The sequence below is a fragment of the Miniopterus natalensis genome, chromosome 7 (assembly GCF_054644295.1).
Source record: "Miniopterus natalensis isolate mMinNat1 chromosome 7, mMinNat1.hap1, whole genome shotgun sequence".
Taxonomy (NCBI): Eukaryota; Metazoa; Chordata; class Mammalia; order Chiroptera; family Miniopteridae; genus Miniopterus; species Miniopterus natalensis.
In genome coordinates this window covers 17,750,600-17,777,376 of record NC_142087.1, presented here as the reverse complement: position 1 = coordinate 17,777,376, position 26,777 = coordinate 17,750,600, and the positions used below count along the sequence as shown (strand labels likewise).

The 26,777-nt window shown below is 54.2% G+C and overlaps 1 protein-coding gene across 1 annotated transcript; it reads left to right on the top strand.

The window, feature by feature from the left end:
* The first annotated feature begins 3,388 nt into the window (after positions 1-3,388).
* ADRA1D (adrenoceptor alpha 1D) lies at positions 3,389-21,782 on the top strand. Its single transcript, XM_016211939.2, has 2 exons — positions 3,389-4,511; positions 21,229-21,782. Exons 1-2 carry the CDS (start codon positions 3,389-3,391, stop codon positions 21,780-21,782), a joined length of 1,677 nt encoding a protein of 558 aa, XP_016067425.2.
* The last annotated feature ends 4,995 nt before the right edge of the window (positions 21,783-26,777 follow it).

The window sequence follows — 26,777 nt, the reverse complement described above, 5'->3', positions numbered from 1 at the left end:
ACATTGGACATTGAGTAAATGGCAAATCAAGTTTTTAACTTACCAAAACTAATCTCTGCTCAGAGTTTTCCACCCTAGTGGATCTTCCACATTTATCCAATATCCTGCTTCCCAGCTTATTTCCTCTCCTGAAGGGAAAAAGAAAAAAAAAAAAATGAAACAAAAGAATATTTCTTAGGAGCAGAAGCAAACACAGTTGCAAACCAAGCAGTCACTCCAAGGGCCCCCAAGCAGTGGGCTGCTTGCCAGGCTCTGGGTAGGAACATCCCTCCATTGGCACCCATGCCCGATCTCTACCGTTTCTACTATGATGGGAAATACAGTCACTCACTTCTAACTCCATTCATTTTAGGCAAAAATTAGCATAAATAATCAAATCACAAACTGGCCTCAAGTCCCCTGCAGCCTCTCTGACACAGGGATGGAGCTGCGAGGATGGACTGCCAAGTACCTCCTTCCTGCAGAGACAACGGCCTTTCCCCACTTAATCCCCAACCCATGGCCACCTGGCCAGTCCTGAGCACCACTCCGCTGTCCTGGAAGAGGGTAGCACTGAGCCCTCACCCCTTCAGCCAGTGTCCCTGCTGGTCACAGTACACATGTGGGATAAATGACACAATTAGGGCTTAGGTTGTAGGTCAGGTTGTAGCCAGGGGTAGGGTCAGCCCACAGGAAGCTTAAAGGTCAGGTGAGGGCCACAGATCCCTTTGCAACTAAAGAATAGGATGGAAGTCCCTGTCCGTCAGAGGGCCTGACCCCAGGAAGGGGCAGCTTGAGCCTTGTTTGCCAGTGACATGCTTGATTTTGTACCCTTTCAGGCTCTGCTGCTCTTCAGAGGTGAGGAGGTACTGGAAGAGTTTGGATTTGGATTTTCTTTGAATATTTAATTGAAGATAATCTCCAGGACCCAGATGTCAAACCCAGAGATAACTTTGTCCATAGCAATGGAAAAGCTTTCCTCCTGACTCTTCCGGGTACACTCCCTGCCATTTGAATGGGAGCTTCGGGATGGCAGGGACTGCTTCATTCAACGTCATATCCCCAGTGCTAGGAGCAGCTCCTGCCATAAGCTGGTGCTCAGTTAACTTGTGTCGAATGAATAATGAAGGTTGCTCAGGTTTGGTAGGGTGGAAGGGAACTGGGGGTTGACTAGCTCGTCCCCACAAACAGGGTATGTCAGGAACGCCTTCGCCACCAGCATTCTTTTTCATGCAGCGTGCTGACTCTGAAAGTGACAACCACAGTCTGCAGAGAGGCATCGGTCCAGATCTCCTCAAGCCCTTCATGACCTCTTGTAGCGTTCCTTCAAGCCTCCTCCTTAGGGGCTGGAGCCAGGTTTAACAGCCTAGGAGTTAACTTAGTTGCAGGATGAACCTCTCCTTTTTCTTTACTCTCACTCTAAAGGTAAGCACAGGTGTTTAGTTTTCCATCTTAAATAGAAGCCACGCCACCAGATCACAAAGAACCCAAGAGCCAGCTCCGTCTCCAGGGCTCACCTTGCTTTCATTCCATCTCTGGTCAGTTACCAAAGACCCCAGTAAAGATGGAAGATGCAACGGGGAAACTTGGGAAGGGCCTTGGAAGAGCTATTTCCAAACTATGACTATAACAGCTTTGGCTTCCTGGGCTGGGAAAGAGGGGGCCAGGGGCTTACCCATCTCTCAACATTTTCTGTTTTTTCTCCAAAGCACCTTCTGAGCTAGGACTGGCAGGCATCCTGCCCGTGTCATCCACAGCCAGTGGGTACAAAAGGCCCTGAGTTCTCCACCTCTTCTCGGACACCTCTCCAAATGGGCTCTCATCTCCCTGGCATGGCACAAGCCTTCCTCATCCTGCATGTACACCACGGTGCTATCCTCCCTGCAATTCCCCCTTTCCCTGCCACCTAGAGTGTCCAGCACAGTGCCCACCCCGTGACAGCAGCCTGGTTAGTATTTTTATTTTGGTCAAATGAATAATCTCATTTTGTTTCTCCCTACCCAGTCCTACCTAGTCAACAAGAGGCTCCTCAAACCCTCCCCTCCACCTCCATCCACAGCTCATATCAGCTCCACACCCCTCCTGCCCTCTGTGCTCCCTGTTCAAATCTTGCCCTTCCAAGCCCCTTTCAGCTAACAAAGCAGGCACTGCTCTGGGGCCTAACCTTGATGCCATTAAGCAGACACTACTCTTACGCTCACTTGACAGATGAGGAACTGAGGCACAAAGTCAACAGCTAATAGGAGCTGGAGCCTAGATTTGGAGCCAGACTGTCTGCACCCCCACCCTCAACCATCACGCCCTTTCCCACCCTCCAGCACTTAAACCCTCCTTCCCCAGAAAGAGGCCACTTATTTCGTGGGGCAAAGAAGCTTTATTCCGACATCTCATATGGAGTGAAGTCACAGTACAGAAGTTAGTATATGCAAACCGATGTGTCATGGTCAGGCTCCTAGGTCTGCCACCATAGAGTCTCTGGTTTCTTCGCCCATCCCAAGCCAGGACAGTCATTTGACCCCCTCCGGGGCTCTTCCCTCGACACCGCATTGGACAGAAGTGTTTCAGACCTTCCCCTGTCCAGCGACCTGAGGGAAGGAAGAGATGCGACAGATCCATCAAGGCAGACGCAGGAGGCGACTCGCACGCCATTGCGCGGCTCAGTCCGCAGGCCGCAGATCCCGGGCACTTGCTGCTCTCTGGCGGCCAGAGCCGGGAGCCCGGGGACCCGGGAACCGCGCCTTCTACGCTCCGCGCACCCAAGGGCACTAGCAAGTCACCGAGAGGCTGAGGAAAGGGCGGGAGGAGGGGGGACGGAGCTGAGGGAAAGGGAGCGGGGCCGGGGAGGGGCGCGGGAGGGATCACCGAGCGGACCACGAGGCGAGAGGGCGGTCGTGGGCGCCCGCGGCGAAGCTGGCAGCTGCTGCCGGGCTCGGGTGCGCCCAGGCACCCCACCTCCCCCGGACCCCGGACGCCCGCTGGCGCGGAGAGCACAGCCCCTAACCCCGGCGAATGTGGCGTCCCCTCCCCCCGGCGCCGGCCGCCCCCTCTCCTTCCCCCGCCGCCCCTCCTCCGTCCCGCCCCCCGCGCCCGGGCGCGAGCGCCGCGGAGGCCGCCGCCTGCACCGCCCGGGCCGGGAGCCGCCGCCGTAGCCGCTCGCCTAGGCGCTCAGAGAGCGGCGCGCCCGCGGCCCGGCCCCGCCGTCCCACTCCGCGCCCGCCTCGGGGAGCCCGCGGCGCCCCGGCCGCCGCCCCCGCCGCCGCACTCCCCCGCGGAGCGGGAACGTGGGCAGGACTCCGACGGTACCGGCGCGCGGGGCTGCACCGGAGCCCTGCGGCTATGCCCGGCGCCCCCCTCCCTGACAGTCACCGGTCCTGCGCCCGGGCCCGGCCCCCGACGGCCGCTCGTTGAGATGACTTTCCGCGATCTGCTGAGCGTCAGTTTCGAGGGACCCCGCCCGGACAGCAGCGCCGCGGGCTCCAGCGCGGGCGGCGGAGGGAGCGGTGCGGGCGGCGCGGCCGCCTCCGAGGGCCCGGCGGTGGGCGGCGTGCCGGGGGCCGCGGGCGGCGGCGGCGGCGGCGGCGGCGTGGTGGGCGCGGGCGGCGGCGAGGACAACCGGAGCTCCGCCGGGGAGCCGGGGGCCGCGGGCGCCGGCGGCGAGGTGAACGGCACGGCGGCCGTCGGGGGTCTGGTGGTGAGCGCGCAGGGCGTGGGCGTGGGCGTCTTCCTGGCCGCCTTCATCCTCATGGCCGTGGCGGGCAACCTGCTGGTCATCCTCTCCGTGGCCTGCAACCGCCACCTGCAGACGGTCACCAACTATTTCATCGTGAACCTGGCCGTGGCCGACCTGCTGCTGAGCACCACGGTGCTGCCCTTCTCGGCCACCATGGAAGTCCTGGGCTTCTGGGCCTTCGGCCGGGCCTTCTGCGACGTGTGGGCCGCGGTGGACGTGCTGTGCTGCACTGCCTCTATCCTCAGCCTCTGCACCATTTCCGTGGACCGGTACGTGGGCGTGCGCCACTCGCTCAAGTACCCCACCATCATGACCGAGCGCAAGGCGGCCGCCATCCTGGCGATGCTCTGGGCCGTGGCCCTCGTGGTGTCCGTGGGGCCCCTGCTGGGCTGGAAGGAGCCGGTGCCCCCTGACGAGCGCTTCTGCAGCATCACGGAGGAGGTGGGCTACGCCGTCTTCTCCTCCGTGTGCTCCTTCTACCTGCCCATGGCCGTCATCATCGTCATGTACTGCCGCGTGTACGTGGTAGCGCGCAGCACCACGCGCAGCCTCGAGGCGGGCGTCAAGCGGGAGCGCGGCAAGGCCTCGGAGGTGGTGCTGCGCATCCACTGCCGCGGCGCCACCTCGGGCGCGGACGGGGCGCACCGCGGGTTGCGCAGCGCCAAGGGCCACACCTTCCGCAGCTCGCTGTCCGTGCGCCTGCTCAAGTTCTCCCGCGAGAAGAAGGCGGCCAAGACGCTGGCCATCGTCGTGGGAGTCTTCGTGCTCTGCTGGTTCCCCTTCTTCTTCGTCCTGCCACTTGGTGAGTGACCCCTCTCCCACCAGCCCCTTCTCTTCCCTCCTGAGCCTGTGGCTGTGCCTTCCTGGCACCCAGGCTTGGGTGGCCCTCCCTGCTGGAGAGTGGCTCTCCACCTGAACATGCAGCCTCCCTGGACTCTTAGATGAGTGGCTTGGCTTTGTGGGGGACGAACAAGAGGCTCTTCGTGCTAGCAGGATGTGTTTTACAGGCTTCTAACTTCTGGGTCCCCTCACCCCCTTCATTGTCATTACAAGCCTGGGCTTGTTTTACACTCTGGACCCCACTAAATATAAAAGGTCCGTGAAACTCTGTGCAGGCATCTGCCCATAGTATGTAATCAGCAGTGTATGTGCTCACCTACCTTAACACACACACACCGCCCCCAGATATACATGCCAACCCCCAGAGGTAGGCACACAGACAGGGTGGGCCTACATTCATCCATGGGCAGCAAGCCCTGGCCAGTCAACATGTACATCAGCAGGCACCAGAAGCCACCTGCCTTCTCCCAGCACTCACTCAGTTTGGAAGCTGGCCCCGTGTGGGGACCCTGCCCAGCTGGTATCTGTGAATGCCCTGAGCTCTAACTTCTGCAATCTCCTCTTGGAATTGGGGGAGGGGCTATGAGTGGATAAGAAAGGGAAAGGGGCAAATTATCAAATGGAAAGTTAATGTTGTTCATCGTCTTTCTTAATTTTCCTGAGTCTTTCAGTACTTCTGAAATACTCTCCTATTTCTTCCACAAGGGTCGCTGCAGACCTGGGAGGTGGGCAGCTGTTCTCAGGGACTTCCTCCCATACCTGCGGGCCCTCCTGGAAGCCTTGGGGCTGGGTCAGCACCGGGAGGAGAAAGAGAACAGGGTTTCTGGGGACAAATTTACCCTGAGTCATTTCACCCATGGCTGCAACCTCAGCAGGCTCAAGCCGGGGGCCTCCCCTGCCTTTCCCAGGCCTGTTCCCTCCACACTCCGCAGCTGAGTCAGGAAAGGGACAATGGCCTCCCTCCTGTTCCCCTGCAGGCTTTCTCCACAAAAGCAACCAGAATAACCTTTATACATTATAAATTAGAGTGTCACTCTCTATGAAAACCCCTCAATGCTTTCTCACTGCCCTGGGAACAAAATCCAAACTCTCCACCATGGCCTATGAGAAGGTGACCTTCAAATTTGTTATTGTCCAAACCAAAATGAGACACTAGAAATATTTATGCTTGAGCCAGAGGCATGATTCAGGACAGTGGGAACAAACCTGGACATGTGGTCCCCCTCCTGTAAGGAGGGCCCCATGTGATGGGCTGCCTCCCCTCTGGCCCCATGGCTTGGCTGCCCTGCCTTTTGCTCACTGCACGCTCTGTCCCCCTTGACCCTCTGCGGGTTCCTTGCCCACACCCCTCATGTCCTTGCATTTACTCTTCCCTCTCTCTGGCCTGCCTTCCCCGACCCCTCCTGGTTAACTCCTCGTCCTTGAGGTCCTAGCATCAGTGTCCCCTCTTCAGAGAGGCCTTCCCAGATGCCTCAGTTTCAGTGTGTCTTTGTCTTTTCTCCCTCGGGGCACAGGCTCTCTTCCTTTACTACGTCCTTAGCTGTAATCACATCTGTGTGTTGCTTGGTTTGGTGTCTGACTTCCCCCACTGGCCCAGAAGCTCTGCAAGGGCAGGGCTGTGCTGGTTGTGTTGTCACCGAATCCACAGCACCCAGCACAGTGCCTGGCATATGAAGAGCAATAGAGCACAACAGCAAGGGCCACAGGCTCTGGCACCAGATAGCCTGGGTAGGAATCCCAGCTCTGCTCCTTACATGCTGTGTAACTTGGGGCAAATCCCAGGACCTCTCTGTTCCTCTCTTTCCTTATCTATAAAATAGGGATGATGGTGATGGTTATAATGAGACTACAGGGCGTTATAAGACTTTAGTGAGATATTATGTGTGACTCTAACATGGTGAGTGCCATGTGAGCTGTTGCTTTTGTAGTAGATGCTCAGTACAAGATAAGTGAATAAATCGCCAACTTGAAAATCACGCAGCCAGAGGCTGTGGTAGGGGTAGGGAAAGGTGTGGAGGGTGTAAGGGGAAGCAAATAGGCAGACAAGAGAAAGTCCACATGTGCCCCTTTAGAAACCCACCCAACCCAGTATTTAGAACCACCCCAAGCCCACTACCATCGCCTTGCCCTGCCAACCAACCCCTGCTCCAGCCTTGCCCAGCTGTGCCCTGTCATCCCAGGTGCCCCGTGGTTCACACCAGGCCCCTGTAGGGAATGATCAGTCTGTGTGTAGAATGCCACCTCCCTTCATGGTCTTTTAACTTCTTTTCAAATTTCTGGTTACAGAATAATGCACAGATAAGAAGAAAATAATATAGCAAGTGCCCATGTACCTATAATCACCCAAATTGAAAGAGATGTTCACATTTTGCCATATTTGCCTCAGATCCCTTTTTCTCTCTTTTTTTCAAAGAAATAGAGCACAGCCACAACTAAGTTCCCTCTCGTGCCCTGTTTTGCTCCCTCGCTCCCCAAAGATAAATCTGGTGTTTATCACCCTCACACGTGTTTCTTTTCTTCCCATAAGTACCTGTATCCATAATAATACAGAGTATTGTTTTGTGTGTCTTTAGGGTTTATGTAAATTGAACTGGGCCTCAAATATCAGCCTTCAGTTCACCCTTCACCCAACATTGTGTTGCTGAGATGTACCGGTATCTGTGCTGGTTCATTTTAGCAGCAGCGTGGGCTCTGTGTGAGAATGTTCCACGGCGCATGGATGCGGTCTCCTGCTGAGTGTCCGTGTTTCTCATTCCTTACTGTTACAGTCACCACTGCAAGAGGCTACTGTTTTCTGAGGTCTAAATCACGTGTCCCCCTCTTCCAGGAAGTCATTCCTAAATGTCAACAGCCTTCTCCCCTGGCTGCCACACGTGGCTCTTTCTCAGTCCCTCCATCTCTGCTGCTCTTCACACCTGGGGTGGGGACCCTGGGAGAGGGCTCTTCTTGTCTCCTCCATCCTGGGGGCCGGGAAGTCCTGACACTCCCCAGCTCTGGCTCAGGCCTGGGAGGAAGAAGCACCTCTGAAGGAACAGGGACTATTCCAAGCAGCAACTCTGCAGGGGGCAGGGTGTATGTGGCATCCAGAGGGGTGGCGTATCTTGGTAGGAGATGCCAGTATGTGGTGGGGGTGGAGGGCATTGGGAACTTAGATAAGGGGCCCAAGGATGGGAGTGGTTGCAGAAGCAGGAATGTGGGGTACAGTCTCCCAGAAAGAAGGTAGAGAGGCAAAGAAAAGAGAGGGGCTGGGGACAGAGCCTCCGGGACCCCCACTTTGAAGAAATCAGGAGGAAGCAGAGAGAGGGGAGCCAGGGGGAGTGACACCTTTCAGCTCCTAAGCCCTGGTCCCCACACCGATTGTGAAAAGCAGCAGGGGTGAAGGGGTTGAGAAAGAGGAGCAGGTGCCAGCAAGGGCCATAGGCCATGGAAGGGTGAGTGACTGGCATTTCTACACCCAAAGCTATGGGTGAGGGGACCCTTGTACTAAGTGTCCGAGGCAGAGAACACTTTGGGAAAGGGGGCACTGGAGGTGTGGGGGATGTCCCTAGAGCCTCTCCAGGCCCCTCAGGAGTTTAGGTGCCCGGTGTCGGTGTCCCAATCTCTCATAGCCATTGACCTGGGCCTCCAGAGTCCCCATGGTTCAGGACACCCCATCTGTATCTCTCTCTGCTGCCGCTCTGTCCTGACCCACAGCATTTCAGGTTTATAAAGGGCAGGCCATGGAAACAAAAGCACCCAGTAGGGCCACAACCTAGGGGTTGTCAGACAGACCCAGGATGCTCCCTACCCACACCTCTGGACAAGTCAAGTGGAAGCTGCAGCCACAGCAGTGACATAGCCAGTGAGTCGCCCCCACAGTCCAAAGAGCGCTGAGAGCCTTAAGAAAGGAACCTGGAGTCCCAGAGGGACCTTGGCACAGGGGGAGGTTGACTGCCATTTATAAACCTGAAATGCTGTGGGTCAGGACAGAGCAACAGCAGAGAGAGATACAGATGGGGTATCCTGAACCATGGGGGCTCTAGGGGCCTAGATCAATGGTCAGGGGGCACTAGGACACTGATACCAGGCACCTAAAATCCTGAGGGGCCTGGAAAGGCTCTAGAGTCATGCCCCACACCTCCAGTGCCCCCTTTCCCAAAGTGTCCTCTGCCCCTTTCACCCACAGCTTTGGGTATAGAAATGCCAGTCACCCTCCCTGCAGGCAACAGGGGGACAGAGGGACTGGAGGAATACTGCCCCAGGCAGGCAAGCACCCATCTGCAGAGAGCTCCCTTCTTGTCCCAGGTGCCTCCAGAGGCCCCATCTCTCCTGCTGTTCTCATGGCAGCAGCACCTCACTGAGTCTTGCTTTGGCCTGCCTGGCAAGTACACCCCAGCCATGCCCAGAGATGGGCCCGTCCACTGAGACCTACACACATACACACACAATCCCACCCTGTCATTCCTAGCGACCACAGGCCGATGCCCAGCTTGCACTCTCAGCTCTCTTTCGTTGGGCAGGTCACCAAGCCTCTCTGGCCCCCTAGTTGGCCTCTGAATGTGTAGGATGTGTCAGTGACACAAAGCAGCCTCAGAGGCTCAGAGGCCACGGGCCCCTCCCAGATACACCTCCAGGTGTATAAGCCACCAGGAAGCTCTGATAGTGGAAGTCCCAGGACACGCTGGGACTCCAGCCATTTGTGAGCCAGCCCTGGGGCTCCCTCCCGTGTGTCCGCCCAGGTCCCATGATATTCTGCCTCCCTGACCACTGCCAGATTTAGTGCCTCTGCTCCAGGCACTCTGCACATAACTTTATCACGGGGCACTGTCAATATTCTTACACATACCATCAGTGAGGGCAGAGGAGACTGCACATATGTAAGCATGGAGGAGTGGAGGTGTTTGTGGGTCACCCTGTGGTTTGGGAGACCTGGAATATAGAATCTATAAGAAGACAGGCGGCAAAATGAGGCAAGATGTCATCAACCAAATAGATAAACAAATCATGGTGCATTCATTGACTGGACTACTATACAGCTAGGAAAATAACAAACCTGGTGATCACGGCAATGTAGATGAGTTTCATGGATACTATGCTGGGCAAGATAAGCCAGATCTGAAATTAAAAGCTAGCATATTATATGATTCTGTGATATTCAAAAACAGGTAAAACTAATCAGTGGTGATAAAAATCAGTATGGTGGTTACATGAGAAAGACAGACAGACAGACAGACAGACAGACAGAGGTGGATGGTCTTAGCTGGAAGAGAGTGTAAAGAAACCTTCCAAAGAGCCCAAAATATTCTATCTTGATCTGGGTGCTGACTACACTGGTGTATGCATATGTATAGTCAACAAGCCATACTCTTAAGTTGTGTGTACTTTATAAACTTCACTGTCAGTATCTTACGCCTTAGTAAAGAGAAAGAAAGAGGGAGGAGGCAGGAGGAGGCTGTGAGCCATGCTGAAGGATGGGTGTCCACACTGGAAAGCACACTTTGGCAGCCGGCTGTGGAGGGTGGATGCACCACGTGCATCTGAAGGGTGTTGGCCAAGTGCCGAAGGACCCATCTCCCCAGGCTCCCTGAGGTCGTGCAGGGGTCTCGTGCAGGGGTCTACAGACACAGGGGGAGAGGTGTGGGGTGCTTCAGGTCCTCGGTAGTGGCTATTCTATTCTGTCCCTGGCCCAAAAGTTTGAAGAAGGGGCTGGCATTCCATTTCCTGTCTGTGCTTTTGTAGCACCTGGCGCACAGTAGATGCTCGGTCAGTGTGCACAGAGGGAGGAAGTGACAGAAGCCATGGCCTCTTCACATCCTGCCATGCCAAGGGTCTGGGTGGCAAAGTACAGCCCTCTTTGGTTTTGTGTGTGCATGTGTGTGTGTGTTTTTATTGTGGTAAGAACACAACATGAGATCTACCCTCTTAAAATTTTAAGTGCACGATGCAGTGTTGTTAACGAGGCACAGTGTTGCACAGCAGATCTCTAGAACTTACTCATTTTGTTTAAGTGAAACTATGCCTGTTGATTAGCAACTCCCCTCTTCCCCCTCCCCCCAGCCCCTCTTAGATTCTATGAATTTGACAGAGGCAGACCTCATTTTATTGTGCTGTGCTTTATTTGTGCTTCACAGACACTGCAATTTTTTTACAAATTGAAGATAAGACCCTCCACCAGCAAAGTGGTCACAACTCACTTTATTGAGGTGTTCTGGGACCAAACCCGCAATATCTCCGAGGTGTGCCTGTATTTGAGATGCCTCACACAAGTGGACTCAAGCAGTCCTTCTGTGACTGGCTGATTTCACTTAGGGTAATAGCCCTCTATGTAGATCCAACCCCAACCATCCTTACTAGTTATGCATTGGGGATGGCCCCCCATTTATGTGACCTAAATTTTTTTTTAAACATAGCAGCTAACATTTACTGAGTGATTACTGTGAATAAGAAATGATCTAAGGTTAGGTTTTTTACCATTTTTTTTATCATGGATAGTTTCAAACACATACTAAGTAGACAGAGCAGTAGTATGATGCCCAAGCACCTGTGACCCAGCTAAACAACTGTCAGTGCAAGGCCAGTCTTAGTTCATCTCAACCTAACCCATGTTCCCACCACTGCAGATTATTTTGAAGAATATCCAGACATGACATCAATTCATCTGTAAATTCTTCAACATGTTTTTCAGAAAATAAGAACTTTAAAAAAAACACATAATCCATTATAACACAAAAATAATTGTTTAACATCATCAGATATCTACCTAGTATTCAAATGTCACCTGTTGCCTCAAATTTTTAGTTTGTTTAAATCACGATTCAAAAAAGGTACATACATTGCATGTGGTTGGTTTGCATCCTAGGTCTCTTTAATTGGTAAGATTCTCCTTCCCCCAGCTTTGTCCTTTCGACTTATTTGGTGAGGACACCACATTGTTTGCCCCGAGGAGTAGCCCACAGTCTGGGGTTTGCATCTCCATAGTGCCATTTAATGTGTCCCTCTGTTCCCTGTATTTCCTGTAAACTGGATTGATCAGATTCAGGTTCAGTGTTTTGGGCAAGGATTCTTCTTTTTTGTGATATTAGCATTGATCCAGGGTTTAGGTGCCATCAGCCTGATCCATCCATTATAAAGTGTCCCATCAGCCTTTCAGCTGCTAGTTTTAGCAGCCATTAACCATGTCCTGGACTCATTATATCACTGGAACTTAAAGTGGTGATATCTGAATTCTGTCGTCCCTTCTACATTTGTTCTCTAAAATTCTAAAAAGAATTCACCACTACCTGCTTGGTTACTTGAAATAGAGTCTATACAGGAAAAGCTGATTGATCCCCAACCTTAACCAAACCTTCAACTCCTTGTCCTTACCTTGTCCCCTGGTAAGTTAGGCCTGCCTTCCTGCTCCTGCCACAATCCATCACTTCACCTTCTTTTGCCATTTTAACTCCCTCACCTCCACACACTACTGTTAGCCCTAAACCTTAAATGTGGCCATTTTTTCATGTGGAACACAGTAGTGTGCTAGTAAATATTTAACAATTGGCCCTGGAGTGGGGCCTAATTTGTAGCACCTGCCCATTTCCATGGTGTAAATATTCCCACTGTAATCAATTTCAAGCTACCAAAGAGACTTCAGCCGGCTTGCAAAGTTCCTGGAAATTTAACAATCAGCTCTTGTGAGCCATTACAAACCAGTGTCTAGCTGAGCACTTGCTAAAGAAAAATCACGTTTTCCATAGGCAGGCTTCTTCCTCTGGACAGCCGCAGGGTGTCCCCGGAAATCCTGCGTGTTCCCTATTGGCTCTGAATCTCTCTCAACCACCTTTCTGCCGTACGGGGTCTCATTCTGTGTTACTGCTCAGCCCTCCCTGTCTTCCACCTCTCCTCTGCCCACACACACAGCATGTAGATGTGTCCCAAGCTCCCCATAAAAATGATGCGCCCTCAACCCTGTGGCCCCTTTGCCCTCCTCCCTTCCCCATCTTCTCACTATAATCTTTCCTCCTTTTTACCTACTTGCAAGAATATCCTGTGCTACTTAACTTCTTTAAAAAATATATTGATATTAATCTTAATCCTAAATGCCAGAGCTGGGACTGGAACCCAAGCACTCTGGTTTCAGAGTCCTTGTTACTTCCCACCAGGGTCAGAGGTCAGGCTGGGGCCAGGGTTCAGGTCAGTTGGCAGCCATGCTTTAAGCTTTAAATCTCATTGAACCCCTCAGCCCCTGCGCTCATCCCTCAGGCTCAGTTTCATGCTCCCTATGCCCCATATCCTGGCCACGGGACAAGGCCACTTCCTGTATGACCTGATCCTCTCACAGACCCCAGAAGATCCCCAGAGCCCTTGAGCCCATCCCTTAAGAGAGTCTCTGAGTGCCTGAGCCCATCTCGGGCCGCGCCTGAGCTCGGCCTCATCCTGCTTCATGAGCTATATGCCCACTGAAAAGATCTCCTGCGAATGCTGGAGGAGTTGTCTGTCCTCACTGACCCACCCAACAGGGTCCTGGGCCCTTGAAAGCTGGTATTGGAGCCTCCTGGGCAATGCTTGGCAACTCAGTGCTGGGACTCCCAGACACAGTGGCCACTGCCTGGGGTCCTTCTCTCCTCTGGCATAAACACTGACCTGCTCAGATCCATGAGCCATTTGTCAGCCCAGCCCCAGAGCTGAGAGGCTCATGCTCTATCAGGGCCAATTCAAGTGAGCACAAGAGCCATTTGGCAGGGACATCAGCCTTGGGTGCTCAGAGCTTAGGGTATGGCCACTCCAAGGCCACAGATCAGAAAATAATGAGTTAAGAAGTGACAGCAAAGAGTAGAAAGAAGGGGAGAAAGAAGGAAGGTGGAAAAGGAGAGAAGGTGAGAGGAAAGAGTTGAAGGGAAATGGTGGGACCCAGGGTAGTACTCAGGACAGGTCTGTGACTCATCTCTCTCCCTTGGGCCCCCCAACAGGCAGCCTCCGTGGCTCTAGGAGCTGCCCCTCACCCCCACTAATGATGGAAGGAGCAGGAGATGGGGAAGGCTGGTGCAGCCTGATATTTCATAGTTGGCTACAAGTTATGAGCAAGGCTGGCTGTGAATTCTGACATTCTGCCAAGAAAGAACGAGTTCCCTTCTGGTGAGGCCAAAACAGTGCCATTAATCACACAGCCCATCCCTTGGCCTCAGAGCTGTCACTCCTCAACGAGGCTTGGCCATATTGGTCGCCACGAGCCTTAACTGGCATCTCAGCCTCAACTCCTGGGCCTGGCCATTCCTGTTCCTTAGGAGAGAGGACTAGACTGTAATGATCCAGGCTGCAAATACACCCCACCCAACCTCACAGGCTGCTGCCTCAGTTTCCCCAACAATGGGTAGACCAGACTGGCCCAGCCAACATGCCAGAGAGTGAGCTCACCTGCTGATACAGGAGGGGCCCTGCCACTTCTGACCAGTGACATCTGCCTGCCCTGCACATTAGGTTAGACTCCTGACATAGGCGCCCCGATATAGGGAGTGGGAGAAGGCAGGCGGGAGCAAGCTTGATGGAGACTCAGCTGCGAGGTCAAGGAGCAGAGTGAGGCAATCAGGAGTTGTGTGTGCAGCCGTCTCCTTCCTGTGTCCTTACTGCCTCTCCTGGCCGGAGGGTAAATTCGGCCAGTGCCCCGCTCCAACCTACCTGTTGAGTAGGGAAAAGTGGACACAGATGTGCATACTCGTGCCCTGCCTTCCCCAGCAGTGGCTGGAAGAATTGGCACAGCAACAAAGGCGTAATCCCGCCATTGTAGGTTGGGAAGCAAGCAAAATGGCTTGAAGACACGGCCTTGGGTGTCTTGGGTCCAGTCCCAAGATGCAGAGCCTGAGATGGGGCTTCATATGCAAGTGATGGACTGAGGGAAGCTCTCAGGAGACACTCTCGAGGAAGGGAGGGAGCAGGCTAGGGCAGGAAAGAGCTAACCCAGGATATGGTCTCAAAGTCTGTCCTCAGCCTGGCCCCACCAGAGCCTTGGAGCAAGATCAGCAGCTCGGAGTTGCTGGAGGCAAGGGGGCTGGCCTTTTCTGTGCCACACCAGTTGGTCCCTGGCTGTGAGCTGCCCCTTGGTGGGGAGGTGTCATCTCCCAGTTGAAGCAGCTCCCATTGGCTGAGGGCAGTTCTCCAGAGAAGGAACTACTATGAGCCTTAGCAGCCAACACTCCCAGCCGCTGAGCCTGGGGGCACCTGGGTGGGGCACCAACATCTACTTCAAACCTTAGAAGTGACTTTTCAGCAGAGACTTGAAGGAGAGGAAGAAGACAGCCACGCAGCTCTGTGGCTCCTCCTAGGAGGTGGGGGTCTGTTTGATGCTCTCTCCTGAGAAGCAGCTCCCACCAGCAGGCAACAGCCCAGCCTTTGTGAATGTTCTGGATGGACGTGCATGCGCAGCAGCCAAACTCGACGTGGCAGGCCCCACAGGGCACCCTTGAGGTTTATAGAGAAGGCCAACAAATGACACCTAGCCTGCTGGCGGCCAAATTAAGAGATGCTCAAGGAATACACACAGTCCAGAAACTACTCCTACCTCCCCAGATGCCCAGGGCAGTGGGATTAATCGCAGAAACACTCCCGGAGAAGGTGGTTCTAGGCCCCAGTCTGAAGAAGAGACACCCACTGTGGAGAGAGAAGGGGAGCGGTCTTGGCCAGGCCAGCCTGCGGGAATGGGGCAGCTACCAAAGGGCTAAAGCAAGTGTTTGTGGCTCTTCCAGAATCCCTGGGAAATCAGGGGAAGTTCTATTTCTATCTTTACATGATGCTACAGGAAAACCAAGTGCTTTAGGGCTAGACTGACTCAAGTTCAAAGCTTGACCCTGCCCCTTGCCCTCTGGGGATAACTAGAATCCTCCTGCCAAGTGGATGCCAGTGCCATGAGAATGAAATGAGAAGTGCATACAGGCCCAGCATGGAGCCTAGTAGGTACTGAATACTCAGAAAGCATTAGCTCCCATTTCCTTCCTCCTCACTTTAGAAGCCACCTACCTAAACACCACTTATTCATTCATTCAACAGAGATTTTATAGCCCCTGCTCTGGGCCAGGCACTTGTGTTAGAGGCTGGGAGGAGAACATCCCATCCCTGCCTTCAAGAAAGCTGAAGTCTAGTAGAAGAGACAGAGCAATCATAAATTTTATTAAAGTGGAGGCATTCATGAAAGAGTACCTAACCCAGGCTTGGCCAAGGAGGATGCCTGACTTCAGTCTAGAGGGGTGGGTGGGAGGAAGCAGAAAGCACCGTGGGAGCAGTGGGACCAAACAGAAAGGTAGAAGGGGCCCAGCGCCAGTGAGAAGACCTGCTTGTGGTTTATTGTGGCCAGATTTAGAGGGAGTTAAGATGAAGACAGCACTGGTCCTAAAGAGCCTTGAATGCAACACAAGAAAGTGTGGGCTTATTCCTCAGAGCCACTGGAAGCCACTCAGTTTTTAGAGGGGAAGAAAGAGAGACCATGTTTTTTAGAAAAAGCCCCCAGGGGCTGTGTGCAAAGTGGAGAGGATAGGGGACCACTGGGGGCCATCGTAGCCTTGCCAACAAAATGAGATGCCAGGCTCAGCACAGGCTTCAGAACTGATGTGAAGGGAGGGACCGTACTGGAGAGAAAGTTGAATGCACTAGACATGGTGACCCATTGGACATGTAGGGTAGGAGAGAGGGACTCATTCAGCAGCAGGTGTGCATGGAAAGCGTGGAGCGAATGAGGGCGCAGCTGTGACAGGCAAGTGCACGGGGACTGGCTCCAGAGCACCACAGCACAGGAAGGGCATGAGCCCTGGGTGGGAGGAGAGACTCCTTTCTTACCAAAGAGGAAGAGAGGGGAGGAAGGTTTGAGCGAGTCCCCAGCTGCTTTAGCTTCTGTTTTCTCCATGAAACAGGAAGGGAGGTCAAGTGCTCTGCAGAAGGTGAAGGGGCAGCTGCGGGACTTGTAGAGAGAAGTCAGGGCTCAGAGGTGCAGGAATAGGGGAGGGCTGGCTGCGGACGGGCGGGCGGCGAGATGGCTGGACGCACAGGACCTTAAACTGCAGTCGAAGACCCTAAGTGTGTTTAGGGAGTGGGTGAGTCGCTCCAGAGTGAGGACCTGGCTGGAGAAGTACAACCTAAATCCAGAAAGGCGTGGATGTGGGAGCATTGTGAGCAAGTAGGAGACTCAGCTAAGCCAAGGAGGCAAACAGAAAGAGCTGATGGGAGAAACCCAGGGGCTGACAGGTCAAAGTACCAGGGGCGGGGCAGGGGGGAGCTGCTATCAGCAGTGGAAATGGGATCTAAGTGAAGAAATAAAATGTTCAGATATGTTTTAAAGGGATCCCCCAGCTGCTGCCCCCAGCTGCTGTGTGGAGATCAGGGTTCTGGGGCACAGAGCAGGAGCAGGAGCCCACTTGAAAGGGCACTGCACACGGTAGCTGGGACTGGTGATAGCTGGGACCAGGGTGATAACAGGAGTTAGCAGTGATGGGATACAGGGTACAATAGAAAGAGAGGGGTCAGAATGCATTGAGCACCTACAATGTGCCAAGCGTGGTGTGGGGAGCTTACCATTTAAGGTTAAGATAGATGGGAAACTAATAGTTACCTGCAGTGTTCTTGGCACTTAGAAGTGAGTAGATATGCTGGGGTGGGGGGAAGGGTGGGGAGGAGGGAGTACAACTAACTCTGCTGGTTTGGGAGGGGGTGGTGTGAGGAAGGCTTCCAGGAGGAGGTGCCACTGGAGCTGGCACTACCAGGTGGAGGAAAGGAAGGGCATCCAGAATGATCATGTGCAAAAGCCCAAACACAAGACTGAGGAGTCCACTGTGGCCAGAGGACAGTGAGAAATCAGTGTGGCCACTTACCTAATGCATATAAAGACAGAAGTAAGACTGCAGAGAGAGGCAGGAACCACAAGAGAAAGGAGAGCGAGGGCTTGATGCTGGGCATCTGGATGGAGAGGTGGGAAGGTGAGGGAGGGCAACCCATATAGCCTCTGGTTCCAGTGACAGCTGCCAAGATGAGTGGGCACAGCTGGGCTTCATGCTTGCAAGAAAGGCTGTGGGCAGAGTTGGAGGTGGAGCCAGCTTGGAGCAGAAAAGGTGGCTGCCAGGCACTGAGAGAGAGTGGCCTTGTCTCAGAGTCCCCAGCTGCCCGTTGAGGCTTTTCTGTGTCTGAGCCGCAGGTGCTGGCAAAGGTGTGTGCTGGGCAGCTGGAGAGGGGTGGGGAGGCAAGACGGGGGCAGCTGGCCGACCTGAGAAGCCACAAGCCAGCGTGGCTGGGAGACGAGAAAGCTGGGAGTGGCTGAGAAGCAGCTTGTCCACTGGTGTCCCCACAGCAGGGCAGCACTGCAGGGACAATGCCCGTGAGCAGAGTGCTCATCCTCAGGGGTCTGGGGCAGTTCCCTGTCTCATCTGTGACATGCAAAGGGGAGGGAAGTCCTGCCCACAGCCCTCTGTGGCCCAGAGATCCTTGCAAGAGGCTGTAGAGAGTGGGGTGCGGCGCAGGGAGAGTGAGGCCCAGTGCAGCGGGGCACCGGGGGACTACAGCCCTCTGGGCAGAGCTGGGTGTGAGACTCAGAGCTGCGGGCTCTGAAGGGAACAGGCAGTGCCCTGGGGAGCTGCTGCTCCTGGAAGCTGGAGCCCAAGGCGCAGATGTCTGTATTTTCCAGACAAGACGTCTGCGCACAGGGGCAGGGAGCAAATAAACAAAGTTGTGGCAGATGCTGTTGGTGCCTCTGCCCTAGACCTTCCGTGCACTGGTGGGCTAACTTCCACCCCAGCACCTTCCTTTGTCTCTCCGCCCGGGGGCCTCCTCTGCCCACCAACACCTCGGTGTCCACCCGCACAGCAGGCAGGCAGTGTGGGAAGTTAACCAGTGACTTATGGGAGGGGGTGTACAGGCACCCCGCCTCCCTCACCCCCCTGGGGGGATAGCTCTGAAGTCCCTGTCCTCCACTGTCTCCCAGAGCTCCCAGGACCTCCACAACACACCTTTTATTGGCTTCCTTCTCTTTCCCCTCTCTTTTTCCCACCCCACTACTGATGTTTCATTTACCTCCCAAATGAACAACTTGCATTTGAATCCTGTCTCAGGGTCTGCTTCTGGGGGAGCCCACAGCAAGACAGAACATCAGCCAGACACAGTAGGAAAATTGAGGGGATGAAAGGGTGTTTGAATCCCAGTTTTTTTGTTTGTTTGTTTTTAGAGAGAGAGAGGAAGGGAAGGAGGGAGAGAGAGAAAGAGAGAAACGTTGATGTGAGAGAGACACATCAGTTGGTTGCCTCCCACATGTGCCCCGACCGGGGCCAGGGATTAAACCCGTGACTTTGGTTCGAGGGCAGACACTCTAACCATTGAGCCACACCGGCCTGGGTCCAGCTCCTTCTATGTAAGGAATCCCCAGCTGGCAGCAGGCTTCCACACAGGTTGGTTGAGAATGAATTAGAATATTAATGTTTACAACAAGGCCCAGGGCATACAGTGCCATGTCGCCCACCAATCCGAATCAAAACCACACTGATAACAATGCCCTTTGGCCGGCTTCAGGCTGGTCACTGAAAGCATAGTCCACCGATTTGTCATCCTGGGCTAAATATAAAAAATTGTGGCTTGAGTCAGAAAGTTATTTTCAGCACTGTCTTACTTTGCAGCCATTGAGGGATGCTGTTCCGAGGGCTGCTTTCCTGAAGGCTGAGGTCAACCCTGGTGGACCCTACATTCCAGGGACAACTACCTGACTCCTCTCCCTGGGGATATCGTCTCCTCAACACACCCTGACCGATGTCCCAACCTCCCCCAAACCTACCAGGTCTATGCTTCTGTTTCTGGCCACTCTCCAGAGCTGGGAAGTGGGTCCCTTCCAGGTCTGAGGTCTCCTCTCTCAAAAGCCACAGGGGGGAAAAAGATGCCACAGAAACAGGGAGAGGGGGAGTGAGTAACAGAAGTATTTATTAAGAATCCATTAAGTGCTAGAACCTGAAACTTATGAATCTCCACAAAATTCCTGCCAGAGAAATATTGTCTGTAATTCACAGAAAAGGAGAGTGAAACTTAGCTAGCCAAATAACTTGCTTGGCACTACATGACCAAGGTTTGAAAGGCCTGCACCACCCAACACTGTGTGGCCTTCCTCTTTCCTCCACGGTATCTCTTGGCACCAGCGATTCTCTATATGGTGGGAGGTAGGTGAAATGCAAGCATCCCAGGTCCAAGAGGAGGATGTGGTGCCTCTGCCCCCTCAGTAGGGGGCCCTGCTCTTATTTCTTTTGGGAGAAGGGGGAGAGCAGGTCCCATGTATGTCAAGGACCCCTACTCCTAGCTTGCTCAGCCTCTTGGGCACCTGCAGCTTCTGCCCAGAATAGGACACTCCTGCCACCTCCCCTCTGCCCCTGCTGCTGCTGCTGAGGATGAGTGAGGCTGAGAGAGTGGCCTGCACTGCCTGGATCATGCCTTTGCATTTTGTCAGGTGCTTTTGGAGACATGACTACTTCAGGTCCATGGAGGAGATACCAGGAGGGAGGTTTGTGGGCAGGTCCTCCTGGCACAGCTCAGACCCCATGCCCCTACCCCCTTTGCCTGGCACTGCTCCCTGAAAGCCATCGCAGAAGCCTTCCTTGACCATGCCCACCGGGACAGCCCACTGTCTTGCATTGCGATAGCCATGGGCATTGTTTATGGAGGTTTAATTCTAGGCCCTATCTCTCACCTGCTTAAAAATATCCATGGCGCCTAACTGCCCACAAAATAAAAGCTCAACTTCCCAGAATTTAAGGCCCTTCTGTCCCACTGACTTTTTCTGAGTGTATCCTATCTGACACTCCCAGGCCCCAGACTTGTTATCCTCTTGCTCGTCTGGCCTTTCCACTCCTACACCCTCTGCCCTTCCCGTCCTGGCTGGCCCCTGCCCATTCTCCGAGACCCCTGAAAGGCCCCACTCCACATGCTGAGCACCACCATCACCCCACCAGCGTTCCCGTGAGATTGGATCTGCGTTGCTAACAAGGGAGCAGGGCCATGCTTGCCTGAGCCCAGGGCAGAGCCTGGAATGGGGCAGGCCCTGCTCGCCATTGATCGGGGCTCTTGCCCTTTTTGTGCTAGGGACTGTCTAAGAGCCCTTCTCAGGGTCACGCTTTCAAATGCGCTAAATAAAACCCAAAGGACTGCACGTGAAACTGATTTTACTGAACCTCTTGTCAAAATATTTTTCAGTGACATTTGTGATGTAGTAATAAATGTGCTTCTACGTTAAGGCATGAAATGAGATCTAGGGTGTGTTCCAACGACCATCCTCTCCAAATAGTGAGGCGCGTAGACAGTATTTCAAAACATCTGCAACCACTGAATAGAAGAATACCTACAGGCCCTGCTAATATTAGGCTGAGCCTTAGGAGACTGCCAATGTTGCACCAGTTTTGAGCTACAAAAACTAATTTCGTATGGTTTTGCCTAATTCTACTCCGGTGTGTTGCCTGCCCTCCTCGTTAAGGGAAATGCTCAATTTCAGGTAGTTGTGAGTAACACTGAAGGTGACTCTTTCTCTCCCATGCAAGTTCACGGGCCCCCTGGAATTCTATCAGGGACCCCTTGGGGAGAGGGAGCGTGAGAGCCCCTAGGTAACGGCTCAGCAAGAGCGCCCGGGTGTCGCGGAGGGTCCCCCTTGTGCGCCCAGGGGCTGCCTGGGCCGCCCTCCTCCTGGCGCATCTCTAACGCTCGTGGGTCTCTGCTGCCCGCAGGTTCCCTGTTCCCGCAGCTGAAGCCCTCGGAGGGCGTCTTCAAGGTCATCTTCTGGCTCGGCTACTTCAACAGCTGCGTGAACCCGCTCATCTACCCCTGCTCCAGCCGCGAGTTCAAGCGCGCCTTCCTGCGCCTCCTGCGCTGCCAGTGCCGCCGCCGCCGGCGCCGCCGGCCGCTCTGGCGCGTCTACGGCCACCACTGGCGGGCCTCGGCCGGCGGCCCGGGCGCGCTCCCGGGGGCCCCGCTGGCGCTCGCCGAGCTCCCGGCCCCCGGCGCCCCCGGCGCCCCCGAGGCGCAGGCGGCCGGCCGCGGGAAGCGCGAGTGGAGGCTGCCCGCGCCCTTCCGCAGGCCCACCACCCAGCTGCGCGCCAAGGTCTCCAGCCTGTCGCACAAGATCCGCGCCGGGAGCGCGCCGCGCGCCGAGGCCGCGTGCGCCCTGCGCCCGGAGCTGGAGACCGTGTCCCTCGGCGTCCCGCACGACGTCGCGGAGGGCGCCACCTGTCAGGCCTGCGAACTGGCGGACTGCGGCGGCCTCCGGGAGACTGATATTTAAGGACCCCGAGCTGGGCCGGGGTGGGGGCGGAGAAGGTGGGGCGAGGACCTGGGGAGAGGGGCTGGTTCTGACCAGGGCAGCTGCTCTCTAGCGCCCGCGAGGACTGGGGCGGGGGTGGTGCGCGGGAGGGGGGAAGGTCGCGGGCCGCCGCCTGGACACTGATGCCCTGAGCTCCCCCTCGCGGAGGGAGGGGCTGCGGACTCCGTGGGGCCATCTGCTCCCAACCCCTGTTCTGAGAAACACTGCCCCATCCATGCCTTGAGCCCTGGGTAGACAGCCCCAAGTATGGCCAGGCAGGCCTGTCCCTCCTCTTGGGGGGGACAAAGGAACACGGAGGCCCTGCATGGCTGCCCCACTGCCTCCCTAGGAAAAAGTCATTGTGACCGGGGCTTCTCAATGGACACAATTTCTCCTTACTGCCGACTGGAGGAACCTTGAGGACCTGTCGCTGCCACCCACGGGCTTTGGCGGCAGACTGGATGAGTGTGTTAGAAGCCTGCTGTACTACTCGGAGCCCCGCCCTCCCCTGCCGGTACTCCCCCGTGCCCACCGCATCACCGGCCCTGCCCCTCTTGCCACCCCCAGGGCCTTACTGTTTACACTCTGTACATAGCTCCTTGTGCCTGTGCCCGTCACCTCTCGCTGGGATCCGGAGTGGTCAAATGGGGAGAGCTTTATTTGTCATTTTGAGACGTATTTATTGGTAAGAGTACTTCTATTTTGTCCAAACTGTGCAAACTGCCCCTCTTTAGCTTATAACCTATAAAAAACTACTTTTTTTTTTTTTTTTTTCTAAAATTCTTCAAGTACTAAAGGCCCACAACAGGATGGGCATTCCTCCACCTTTCGTTTCAACTTGACTCTCTCTCTGACGGCTGCTGTCCCTTGGGACTTGTAGCATGGCCAAAGGACTCTGGAGGGGGAGGGGGTTGGCTTTTAAATTCACATGATTAGTCTTAGGAACCAAACAGTAATCATAAACACAAACTTTCGCTTTGTCAGTCTCCCCAGATGTACCTGTGATGTTCCAAGGGCCTCAGTGGGGAAGGCAGCCATCAGTTAAATGGGTGAAACATTACAAGAAAAAATATACAAGCCCAAGTAGACAGGTGTACATGCCGAGTGAGAGAACACCTACCTAGGAACCGCTTGACACCCCATGAGGGCCCCACTATACAGCACAGTGGCCCCCCTGAAGCCAGGGACTCTAGGGTATAGCCCCTGTGGTGTCACAGAGGCAGGGGCTGTTGGTCAAATCAGGGGTCAGCAATGGGGCAGACCCCAGTATCAGAGGATCGGGCTCCTGGGCAAGCGTCGATAGCAGGGGAGGGTCCCTGAGCAGGGTGAGCATTGGTTCCCACAGGCCGGGGCAGTTAAGCCCACAGGAGGTCAATGGTGGGGGCAAGGGAGCACGACAGGGAGGAAGTCTTCATCAGGAGGATTTTTAGGTGGGGGAGGGGGCCTCCTTGCCCCCATAACAGTGGAAATGGAGGCAGGTGGTGTGGGCAGTTTGGCCAGCACTTTCTGTAGGCACAGTGATCAATCAGCAAAACACTTCCGATGTTCAGGCCTCAGCCCCCATCTCCTGGGCACAGCAGCCTTCGGCACAGAGCTGCCTCCTCCTGTGCCCCCCACACCAGGCACCGAGCCTTCGGGAGATGGGGAAGTGCTGCAGAGGCCCTAATGGGGCCATGCCGGAGCAGGGGCATCCAGGGACCCAGTTCTAATCATCAACAAAGCACTGAGCTGCTGGCCTTGGTCTCAGGACATGTCAAAAAGCTGTAAACTGGCCAAGAGGAATGGAGGGAGTAGCAACAGCCCTTCTGGAGGAGGGAGTCTCTTGCCAGTGACTTTGGAGCATTTGGAAGAAGTGCATTCACTGCACTTTTTCCTGGGTCCTCAGGGGCCCCGGCCCTGCAGCCTGGCCCACACAACTCGTTAAAAACTGTCCCTGAAGTGCATATAAAAATGGGCCATATCTCCAGGAAACCCCTGTGAAATGTCAAGGTGATTGGGGAGATAGGGAAGACTCAGTACCCATCAAAATGGGAATAAGAGTTCCTTTGCACAATCCTCAAGAAACGAGGGAGTTTGTTAGTGAGAAGGGTATGGTCCTATAAGATGTGACAGGGGGAAAAGCAAGTCTCCAAAGACACTGGCATTTGCCCAATCCCCTCCCCCCGCAACTTAGAAAGCCTCATTCCTGCTTCCCACCCAAAACCTCTAGCTCCAGTCCACCCTCCCTCTCAAGCTGGGCTCTTGCCACCCATCTTGCCTTGCTTCCCACACTCTTCGGGACCTCTGTCCCCAACGTTCCACGGGACCACTTTTGCAAGTCACCTGGGACCTTTCATTTCCCTAATCTCCTCCCATCATCTGTCTCTGCTGCAGTCCACACTAGCGGCCTCCCCTGCTTCCTGAAATGTTCCCCCCCTGCTGAGCCACGCCCCTGGGACCTCTTCCCGTCCCCTGACCACACTCTCTCAGACTCCTGCGCAGGCGCCTCTCTCTGTCCTTAAATGTCCCCCAGGGTTTTCTTCTTCCTTTTCTCAACTCCACACAATCTCATCCTCTCCAAACCACCTCAATCATGTACATAAATGGCTCCCAAGGGTCTGTCTCTAGCTCCAATGTGTTTATTCATTCTCCCCCTGGGTAACTCCCAGACACCCCAAATGCAAGCCCACTCACCTTCTGCAAAGCCATCTCATCTGCTCCATGCAGGCATGACAAGGCCACTAGTGCTGAGGCTTCAGGCTCCCTGGGGCCTCAAGCCTGCCGCCTGTCCTCTCCACACTTCATCGTCTTCCCAAGATCTTCCATCCCCTGCCCAGAACTAATCCCTGAGTGTAACCTTGGTCTTCCTGGTAGCACCAAGATCACCCTGGCTTAGTTCACTGATAGAACCCATAGCTGTGTCCATCAGGGAGAGAGCTGTCCGTGCCCAGGGCTGCTCAGGACTGGGTGTGAGTGTTCATTAAATATTGGATCTGTGGGTCCACTGACCCTTCCCTGGGATACTGCACCATTGTCCACCTGTTAGCTGGCTCAACATCACCATTTTTGCGAGACCCTCAACCCATCTGGTCCCATCAATCCTCAAGGAGCTAGAGCATGATCCTCCCCCAGCCAGAGAGCCAGCTACACTCTGGACTTCTGCAGGAACACCTGCTCCATGTGCCCTCCAGCCCATCTAACCCTCCCACCTGGAGCCCCACCTCCCCACAGGGCTCTCCCCACCACCACTGCTCCAGGTGCTGACAGGCATTGGGGAAAGGTTGGGGCCTTGGTGGCCCTCTCCTCAGTGACCTGTCAGAGCTCCGACTCCTCAGTACCCTCCTGACCTTGTTTCTATTCCCATCCTATTACACCCCCAGGGGGTTACATGTTCACCATATACTTGGAAAGAATTTCTTTTTTTCTTCCTGTGGCTTTAGCGAAGCACAAAACCAGATGCTTGTAAAGGCTAAACCATTCCCTCAGGCTCTCTGCTCAGAATAGTTCTCTGGGGCGCCTGGTGGCCCCAGGTGGTACTGGGAGTGGGACCTTTGGGAAGGGGGCACTGCACTCACTCTCCTGCTGGCCCCAGCTGGCACTTCTTCCCTTTCTCAACCCACCCCTTGGCAGAAACTGGGAAACAAAGGGAATCCTGAATAGAACTCAGACTACATTCTCAAATTGCTCTGGTCTGGGTGAGAATGAAGTGGAAATTAAAGGAAGAATTTGGAATCAAGAAGAAATCCAGAAACAGGGACACAACAGGCTGAGCTTCCAGAGCCAGGAGCCAGAATGAGGGATGCATCAGAGGCAGCTCCAGTGACCTCACACTGACATTTGCGGAAGTCCTGTTACTGGTGGCGGAGTTAGACATTAGACCTCGGTCCTTAAGTTCGGCTAAGAAAGAGTTAAGAGCCAAGAACTCAAATACAAGCAAAAGTTTATTTAGAAAGTCACAGAAGTAGAAGTGAGCCAGTTGGGCTGCAGGGACTCGGGAAACAAGTTACAAAGGCAAAAGAAAGGCCCTTGGAGCTTAGGAGGAGGAATGAAAAGCAACACACCTGAGAGAAGAAGAGGGGCGAGGCTGGGGACGGGTATAGGCGCTGGGCCCCTTGCCTTAAGGTATCAGGGGAGGATCTCAAAAGAATGTTCAACTTTCCAGGTGTGTCCTTTCAGGGTCGTGGCCTCTACTGATTGGTCAGCACTAAGGTAGGGGGTCATTAGTCATTGCATCTGGTCCTAATGTCAGCCATGGCTTTGCTTCATCTGATTTTGTTGCTTTTCTGGGCCTGGACCTCAAACACAACTGAGGCCTAAATGTCATCTTTAGTTTGACCAAAACTCTATCTCTGTGGACCCAAGGCTCTGCTCCTAAGATTACTTGATGCTGACCAGAACCTCATTGTCCTGAGGGCTTAATGCTTAAGGGAGTGGTCATGCAAGGGCCTGTATGGGAGTCCTATGAGGCTATTCTCTGGCCCCCTCATCCCTCCTCTAAGGGAGTCTAAACTGCTTGACTAGTGATATGAAAGGTCAGAGGGTGTAAACAGCATGATTAGTGACATGCTTGGGGAGGAAATGTCACCCTGGAGGTAAGGTTCTACCCTATAATACTTGTTTTCCCAGTTTTTCACATTGCTGGGCACCCAGAACTTCCTGCCTTGGTGACATTCTGTACCTGGCCTATCATTCCTGCCCTGCTCATGCCTGTCTTAACACCTCAGGAAACATTTTTTTCCTGCTCCCCTTTCACCTCCCCCTAAATTTAAGCATTTTCTAAAGTTCTACTCAGTTTCTTTTCTTTCCTTCTTTCCTTCTTTTTTTCTTTCCTTTCCTCCAATGCCATCCATAGGAGCACCCATGTCCCAAATCCACATTTCCAGCCCCAACACTGTCTTCACCACCTCATGCTTACTTTGGTAAAACATGTAGGGTCAACTCTGACTGTCCACATGCAAATGTTCTCCTGACTCCAATAATGAAGCTCATGCACACCAT

Bases quoted from the DNA above. Each gene is read 5' to 3' on its own strand.
- ADRA1D (XM_016211939.2), top strand. From the start codon at position 3,389: ATGACTTTCCGCGATCTGCTGAGCGTCAGTTTCGAGGGACCCCGCCCG. The intron at 4,512-21,228 runs GTGAGTGACCCC...TGCTGCCCGCAG, and splicing joins CTTCTTCGTCCTGCCACTTG to GTTCCCTGTTCCCGCAGCTG.